Raw genomic sequence first — 9,389 nt, forward strand, 5'->3', positions numbered from 1 at the left:
TGAGTTAGTCATAGATATTTGTGAGAGGACAGGACATAGGAGTATGTTTTCATTGATAGCTTTATAGGTGATAGGATATACACTGACTATAGTGGGCCCAGCACCACTTAAGGAATGGCTGCTTCCTTGGAGAGATGGCAAGGAAAAGAATGTGAGATGTAGGTGGAATGGTAAGAGTATTTCATGAAAAGGGTATTAAACTACCTGGGCATTTCAGGTAATGCTGAGGTAGTCAGGATTTGTTGGTGTGTAGGAGGGGTACTGAAGATGTAGGAAAGGGAAAGGCCATACAGAAGTCTTTGTTCCATACCAAGGAAAACATTGAAGGGTTTTTAAATTACAACCAGATATATATTCTGAAAGATAAGTTTTATGGAATATGGAAGGAAATGATTATAGGGCTAAGAACTGGACAGCTGGGTGTTATGGTAGTCTATACATGAACTGATACATAAGATGAAGCTGGTTTCTTTTCTACTTCGAGGGTAAACTAAATCACAGTTTCAGAAAATCACTGATTTATGTGATTAACAGCCTAATTTTAATTTGTTGAGCATATAAAAATATATTAAATCAGTTTGGATTGCTGTAGAAAAAGAACTGGAGGAATATTGGGGAATACTCAAGAAAGAATGAGGGGTGTAATAAGAGTTTGAGGCAGATTAAATGTATCCCTCTTAAGTTTTGTTATCTTGGCTTTTTCATGTGTATGCCTTCACCTGTTGGGCCTTCTCATTGGTTTTCCATCTGTCATTACTTCTTTGTCTTCACTGCTGTCTTCCCAGGAAAGTTTCATCAGCAAATTTAATACTAAAGAAAGCCATATAAATTTTGAACAGTTTCAAGTATGTACTAGTCTTTATTGAAATTACCTGATCAAAGTGTTTATTATGAGTTATGTGTATTAGTTTATCTTAGAAGGTATTGTATGTTTACTGAATTTTTAATATTTTTATGGTATTAAGGACCATGGTTTAAACTATTACTTTCATGCAGTTTCATGTTAGGGTCTTACAGTGTGAATGATGGTGCACAGCTCTACATGATTGACCCATCAGGAGTTTCATATGTGAGTAATTTTAAATCATGAATTTCTATTTTTAGTTTAATGGTATCTCATTAGCATGTAAACCGTGTATTTGGATTATATAAAGTTTCTTAAAAATTAATTCAAGAAAAGTAATAGTTTCTTATTTATCATTAATAATAGCCTATAAATATGAGGCAGTGGAAAGATTTATTGCTTTCAGTGTGCTGTTTACAGAAACTGCATTTCAAGATGTGGTATTTCCTTTATTGTGATAAATACTAACAATGTCCTAAAACTAAAACCTTCCTTTAAAAAAAATGATTTTAAATGGGATTTCTTGCATCTTATGTCTCTTCTGAGATATTTATGGTTTTTACAAATTACAAAAAAGACTTTATATTTTGTTATTATATATAAGTACAAATGGGAATCCTTTCATTTAAAAAACTTTTTCAGTATAATAAATGGTTTAGAGTATTGAATTATCTCAATTTCTTTTTGTCTTAATGCTAAACGTTTTTTCATTCCTAACCTCAGAAACATATTTAGTTTATGAAGTATAATATGTAATGATGTTAATTTTTCTTGTATAGAACCTCTATTAAAAATAAGCCACATTATTCTAGAATTTTTTTTGAACCCCCTGGTGTTCATTGGATGTTTTGTATTTCTCTGTACTTACTTTTGAAAGTCATTCAGCATCCTTTTGTTAATCTTTAAATAGACAGTCATAGCCACTAATGATTTTAGGATAGTATATCAATTTAATTGAATGATACCTGTAATTTTTGGTGTGTTTTTTTAAAAATAGGGTTATTGGGGTTGTGCCATTGGCAAAGCCAGGCAAGCTGCAAAGACAGAAATAGAAAAACTTCAGGTAATTTTAATTCTTGAATTTTCCTGTAATATCATCCTCATGTAGTGAAATCTTATCACCACAAATAAAACCGTTTTGTTTAAGGATTCATAGAGTGTGGTTTGCTGTTCTGAGCAGAGTTTTCTGAATTTAGAAACTAAGAAATCTGGAGAATTTCATATATATATATCATATATATATGTGTGTGTGTGTACATATATCATATACATATATATGATACCTATAAGAGTTGTGTCATAGAGCCATTTATAATTACAGCTACTGATAAACCTGTTAATCCAGAAAAGTACATATGGAAATTTTCATATAATTTCATAATCCTTGGGGCACAAGGGTGGCTCAGTCAATTAAGCATCTGACTCTTGATCTTGGCTCAGGTCTTGATCTCAAAATCATAAATTCAAGCCCCAGACTGAACTCCACACTAGACATGGAGTCTACTTTAAAAAATAATAAATAATTTCAGTGCTTGAGGCCTGTTCATGGAGGGAGCTCTGTGAGCCCAAGTGTGAGAATTCTGGTATTTCACTATTTCATTTCTTCTCTGGATCACAGCTTTTGTCTGTGCAGTCTGTGTCATGGTGCTTCTATTTCCTTTGTTCCTATCTTGGTAAGGCATAAAACCTGTTATTGCTACGCACTCTTTGTTCCCCCAAGAACCATAATTTATTAGTGTAAAAAGTTTTGCTTTAATGTGATTTTCTTTTCAGCCAAATTGATCAACTTAATGTTGAAACAGTATTTGCTCACTCTTGCTTATCAGAAACTTCATTTAAAGGCATGCGTGTGTGTGTGTGTATACATACACTTGAAAATACAGTATTTAGAGTATCTGTCCTTCTGTCTTTCTGAGGTTAAATCCTAACAAGATACAGGAATACTAACAAATCCTAGCTAAGAATGGAGAAACATTGCTTTAATTGAGGAACATGTATGTATACTTAATGACAAAAACATGCTCTAAATCAGAGGTCAGCAAACTATGGAACGCTGTCTTCTTTCTAAAGTTTTATTGGAACACCGTCACAGTCAGTCAGTCCCTGGCTGCTTTCACACTACGAAAGTATTGTTCAATAGTTGGAACAGAGACCAAAGACCATATGGACCATATGGCTCTGTATAGAAAGGAGTTTGCCAGACTGCATTCTACGTCATTGCTCTGGCTTTTCTTATGTTGCTTATGAAGAATGTTATGTTATGAAATAAAAATTTCATGAACATATATAAAAATATAATTGTCATTTAAAATACGCTTTTTCAGGGGCGCCTGGGTGGCTCAGTGGGTTAAGGTCTCTGCCTTTGGCTCAGGTCATGATCTCAGGGTCCTGGGATCGAGCCCCGCATCGGGCTCTCTGCTCCTCGGAGAGCCTGCTTCCTCCTCTCTCTCTGCCTCTCTGCCTACTTGTAGTCTCTGTCTGTCAAATAAGTAAATAAAATCTTAAAAAAAAAAAAAAAAAAAAAAACGCTTTTTCAGGGTGCTGGGGTGGCTCAGTCAGTTAAGCGTCCAACTCTTGGTTTTGGCTTAGGTCATGATCTCCTGGATAGTGAGAACAAGCCCCAATTTGGGCTCCATATTCAGTCTGCCTGGAGATTATCTTAGTTTGCTCCTTCCCCACACTCCTGTGCTCTTTCTCAAAAAAACTAAATCTAAAGAAAAAATAGGCTTTTTCAAAAAGTTTGCTTAAATTTGCCTTTATTATAACATTAATTCACTCATCATACATCTTAACTATAAAGGGAAAAATATGAAGAGATATTGGGGAATCTATGCCTATAAGGGGAAAGATATGAAGGTACCTTTTACTTCACCCCCAAATTAACATGAAAAAATGTGTAAACATCAGAAAAGATAATAACACAACTATCTCCATGTACATTGAAGTTATTTTCCTGTTTTTATTTGTTTTTAATTTTATTTTTTCAGTGTTTCAAGACACAGCCAGTGCTCCATGCAATACGTGCCCTCCTTAATATCCACCACCAGGCCCTTCCACTTCCCACCCTATTTTCCAGTTTTATCCATTTGTTTTTTTCCTGAACTATTTGAAACAGTTACAGTGACACTATATCCCTAAATGCCTCAGTGTTCATCTCTGTAGATTATCATTATCACACCTAAGATATCAGATATTTAGTCTACAAACTGCCTCAGTATTCTCAAGGATCATTTTGTAACTTTTTCAAACCATGATATAATTAAGACTAACACTTCGAATTTCAATTATATCTCTTCTATATCTCATTCGAATTTCAATTATATCTCTTCTATTTTAAGTCTTACCCTAAAGGAGGGTGGTGCTTGGGTAACTCAGTTGGTTAAGCATCTGCCTTCAGCTCAGGTCATGATCCCAGGGTGCTAGACTGAGGGAGTCCTGTGTCAGGCTCTTTGCCCAGCAGGGAGTCTGCTTCTCCCTCTGCCCTTCCCCATCCCAACACCTGCTCTCCCTTCCCCTTTCTCTCTCAAAAACAAGTAAGTCTTACCCTTCTCCCAGTACCAGTTTATTTTTTCAGGGAAAGGGAGATCTCAAGCTGGCTCTGAGCGCAGAGCCCGACTCGGGGCTTGATTTCACCAACTTGAGATCACCGCCCAAGCCAAAACCAGATTTGGACCTGAGCCACCAGTACTAATTTTTTGAAGCCCATGTCAATTGTTTTTGTAGTTAGTCCCACATACTAGGTTTGTGTATTTCCTGACAAGACTGGTATTTTTTTTTTTTTTTTAAGATTTTATTTACTTATTTGCCAGACAAGAGATCACAAGTAGGGAGAGAGGGGTTGCGGGGGTGGGGGAAGCAGGCTCCCTGCTGAGCAGAGCGCCATGTGGGGTTCAATCCCAGGACCCTGGGATCATGAAGAGAGCTGAAAGCAGAGGCTTGAACCCACTGAGCCGCCCAGGTGCCCCAAGACTGGTATTCTTAATACAGTATTATGGTTTTGATTTTTTGTCTGAGACCCTATGTCAAAAGTATGGGTTATTGACAGTTGTGTAAAGAATCTGAAAATAGTTAATGTAAGTGGAAAGTTCTTCTTTTGACTCATGACTCAATATTTTATTTTTTATAGATGAAAGAAATGACCTGCCGTGATGTTGTTAAAGAAGTTGCAAAAATGTAAGCTGGAATTTTAATTATCATTGACAAAACTATTTCATTTAACCTTATACATTAATTCTAAAGGCCTGTTTTATTTTGAAATAATGTCATGCCAGATTTTTAGAAGTTGAGTTTAACGTTCTAAAAAATCTCAGTAAGGAGAATACTCATGTTTCAAATGCCAGTGAATGGGATGTGAAAAAACAACTTTTGACAGAACTATGTAGGTAAAAGAATTCAAGAGTAGGAGGATACAGTGTGGACCTCTAGGAGCTTCATTTGCTAGTTCCTACTTTCTCAATCTCAGAAGTCCCAATAATAGGAATTTGGTTTACAAACTTTATTTTAGGTTGACAGTTATTTCTACACATGAAGCTGGCTCCTTTATATGGTCAGTTTTTTGGGGGGCAAGTATGTTAATCATAAAGGCTTTTCTAAGAAGATGAGAAGAGTATTTCAGTACATTTAAGAACAGCTTTAAGAAACCCTGAAGTGGTTCATGTTACATACAGGTACTTAGTGTAGAATGCTTGTGTGACTACAGTATGTATCAACTAAGTCCATACCTGAGTGGAATGCTTCAGAATTCATGATTCTTCCAGATCAAAGAATGTAGGCATGGGGTATTTAAAAAAAAAATACAGTAAAACGCTAGTTTTGCGGCCAGCTTTTCAGATTTAAAAATAATAAACATACTATTCCACATTAGAACAAAATTGACATGGTCTAGGCAGTAGTTTGTGCAGATGTCTCAGGTTTTATAATTCATGCGAGAAAAAGTCCTACAGGCTCCATTACATATTTAAGTGGTATTCTTAATATCTTCTAAAACTGATAGTTGCAATAACATGCTTAAGTGTTTTATGATTTTGTCACCATTCTTGCTGCTGCCATATTATCTCCTCCCTACCCCTGTTTGACCAAGAGACCTTTCTCCTCTTTCCAGTTGTGAAGCAGCAGAACCTATTCTGTGATTGTCACTTAACATGAGGAGCTCTGGGAATTATCTTACAGTAGAACCATTTGGAAGATAAAGAATCCTCACTGAGTTGTACAGCAGCTTATTAGTACTATTTTTTATTAAGAGAGGGACAGAGCAGAGGTAGAGGGACAGAGAGAATCCTATGCAAGGCTGCACACCCAGTGCAGAGCCCAACTTGCTCAGTCTCACAACCCTGTATTCATGACCTGAGTGGAAAACAGGTTGGATGCTCAACTGAGCTACCCAGGTACCCCTGTACAACAGTTTAAATGTGATAAATTCCATTTCCTGCACTGAGGAGTGCTTCTGGAAATCAGCCCTTACCCCACCCTTCTATGTTTAGATGTAACAGTAGACACTAATTAGTTCCATGTAGGAAAACCTTTCCCTTATCATTTAATAAAATGGAGCACTGTGTATCTTTTACTTAGTCTAGAAAATTAAGATGCTTTCTTGTTCTATAGCAAGGCTTTAAAAATATCCTCCAAAGTAAAGTGTGTGAAAATGTTAGGAAAGGTAAAATAAGAAAGCTTTGCTCTGGTACTTAATTTAATGTTGTGACAGTGCCTCTTTTTTTTTTTTTTTAAGGGATTTTATTTATTTATCTGACAGAGATCAGGGCAGAGAGGCAATTGAGCCTCTCAATCCCAGTGCCTCCCCCCCCCCCTTTTTTTTTTTTTAAATTACAGTTTGGCATGTATTATAATTTGAAGCCCAGGTTAAGGGGCATATAGTTCTTATAAAATGGATAAGGGGTTTAAAAAGATACCTGCTAAGAAGCTTCAGATTGAAGAGACCTCTAATAATTGCAAGCCAATAATTTGTTTTAAAAATCATTTACTGAAAGGAATAAACAAATATCCTGAAAAGGTACAGTTGTAATAATGGCCTTTTCCCATTTGAATCTGTGTTCCTTTTGAGGTATCTTTTTGAGTTGTGTGTCTACAATACAACACTATCAAACAACGTAGGTTGTAAACACTCCTTTGTAGTATTTAATTTTATATCCATCTCTGTGTATTGTCTTTTCTTTTTAAAGACTTAATTTATTTTAGAAACAGAGCAAGAGAGAGACCTGGGGAAGGTCTGGGGGTAGAGGGAGACTCTTAAGTCCTGGTGCTGAGTATGGAGCCCATCTATCCTATGACCCTGAGGATTACTACCTGAGCCAGAATCAGGAGTCTGATGGTGAACTGACTGAGTCACTCAGCCTATATTGTCTTTTCTAGGAGTGTTCCTAAATATAAACTGTAATGTGTCTATAAATTTTATAAATATTTGTGTTAGGGATGGGTGTTTTAATTTGTGCTGACTAGGTACATGTTTGTAATGACCAAGTAAATGTTAATTTTCCCTTTTGTGTTCTAGAATTTACATAGTACATGATGAAGTTAAGGATAAAGCTTTTGAACTAGAGCTCAGCTGGGTTGGTGAAAGTAAGTTATTTTTGTACATTTATTTGCTCTGAGTCATCTGTATCAAACAATTTAAAATTGGGGGGGCTTTTTTCCTTTTTAAAAATTAAAAATAATTTGGTAATGACATGTATATATAGAAAAGTACGTAAAGAACAGCTGAATTGATGAACTGTCACAACATGGATATTCTCATGTAATCACTGTTCGCTCTCTGGTCAAAAAGAGACCAGTTCCCTTAGATTCTTTGAATTTATAGTTCTGTAGCTTGTCCCCAAATGTAACCACTACTCTGAATTCTAACTCATAGTTTTGCCTATTCAGTTTTATGTGAGTGAATTATACAGTGTATATATGTACATAGTATATATATTCTTTTATCCCTGATTTACTTAAGCATTATTTGTGTAAGTCATGTGTGGTGTACAGTATTTGTTCATTTGCCTTGCTTTATAGTATTTTGTTGTCCAAATACCACACAATTTATTCATTTCTTCTGATGCTGGTTAGTTGGGCTCTTTCATTTTTAACTATAGTGTAGCTGTGGATGTCTTGTGTAATAATTTTGGTACACAAATGTAGCATTTCTTTGGAAATATACCTAAGAGTCGAATTGCTGAGTCATGAAACATGCATAAGTTCAAGCGCAGTGGGTAGTACCGAAGTATGTTTTACCACTCAGTGCCTTTCTAATATAAAGCAGTCCAGAACAAATTTACAAGGTAGTTATTTTTGAAGGGGAAGTTCTGCTTAATTGACTAATGTACTTTTCTGAAGCATCCATTTACTGAGAATCACCATTTTTTTCTTGCAGTATTAACCATGGACGGGGTTTCAAAAATTAATAAAAATTAATCATGCTGCACAATGCTCAGAATTTATCATAGCATCAGGATAAATCATTGTATAATTTACTTGTTTTCTTAAGAGCTAAATTTGGATAGATTTAATCTTACGTGGAGAAAACACAAAAAAGACTTCTGAGCTTGTTGTATTACTCACAGTACAATTTTTTTAAAAAAAGATTTTATTTATTTATTTGACAGAGAGAGACACAGCAAGAAAGGGAACACAAGCAGGGGGAATGGGAGAGGGAGAGACCTCCTGCCGAGGGGAGAGCCCAATGCAGGGCTTGATCCCAGGACCCTGGGATCACGACCTGAGCTGAAGGCAGACACTTAACGACTGAGCCACCCAGGCGCCCCAACAATTTTTAACACTAGATGGATTATACCTATGGATTGGGTAGTTAATTGTGTTGGAAATCACAATGTAGTCGTCATTTCTAATTCATTTAAAAATCTGGCTTAATTTGCAGTAACTAAAGGAAGACATGAAATTGTTCCCAAAGATATAAAGGAAGAGGCAGAGAAATATGCAAAGGTAAGCTACAGCATGTGACAATTCTAGCTAAAGGTATGAAAGTAAGTGTTGAATAATAAAGGAACTTGGTTGATTTCTGTTAAATAACACTTAAGAGTTGAACTGAACAAAGGTTAGAAATTTTCTGGCTTATCTTCAGTGGGGATAGGGTTGCCCTGGTTACAAAAATGTTGTATGTGAAAATGGTTAAGGATTTTTCAGGACATTTAATGCTTTCATATTGTTTCATATTGAAACAAGAATATTTCATATTGTGTGTTCTATCAAGAATATAGTCAGTTGATTATTAGAATAAGATGCACTTAATTACCCTTTTCTTTCCTTGGGTAGGTTATCTTAAGTCATTGTTCATCTTCAGTTATAAAGAATTTTCAATGACAAGTGCTTAATAGATTCAGGTTGTAACAATATTAAAAATTGATTTTAAACACTTTCTCTTAACAGGAATCATTGAAGGAAGAAGATGAATCAGATGATGATAATATGTAACATTTCAGCACCTATTTTAAATTTCTAATACAGTCCCATGTAATAACTCTTTAGCCCTGTGGATTATCTACCAATTTTCATTAAATTTTTGTCTTGTAACAATTGAAGTTGGTGGGAATAT

The 9,389-nt window shown here is 35.4% G+C and overlaps 1 protein-coding gene across 2 annotated transcripts in view; it reads left to right on the forward strand.

The window, feature by feature from the left end:
* PSMA3 (proteasome 20S subunit alpha 3) overlaps positions 1–9,375 on the forward strand; it is a 32,872-nt gene extending 23,497 nt beyond the window's left edge. For both annotated transcript variants that reach the window (XM_059373285.1, XM_059373284.1), the window contains exons 6-11: positions 997–1,069; positions 1,842–1,907; positions 4,971–5,017; positions 7,350–7,417; positions 8,715–8,779; positions 9,224–9,375. In XM_059373285.1, the coding sequence (XP_059229268.1) occupies positions 997–1,069; positions 1,842–1,907; positions 4,971–5,017; positions 7,350–7,417; positions 8,715–8,779; positions 9,224–9,268 (364 nt within the window). In that variant the 3' untranslated portion in view covers positions 9,269–9,375. The remainder of the gene's footprint in view (positions 1–996; positions 1,070–1,841; positions 1,908–4,970; positions 5,018–7,349; positions 7,418–8,714; positions 8,780–9,223) is intronic.
* The last annotated feature ends 14 nt before the right edge of the window (positions 9,376–9,389 follow it).

This window comes from Mustela nigripes, chromosome 13 (assembly GCF_022355385.1).
Source record: "Mustela nigripes isolate SB6536 chromosome 13, MUSNIG.SB6536, whole genome shotgun sequence".
Classification (NCBI taxonomy): domain Eukaryota; kingdom Metazoa; phylum Chordata; class Mammalia; order Carnivora; family Mustelidae; genus Mustela; species Mustela nigripes.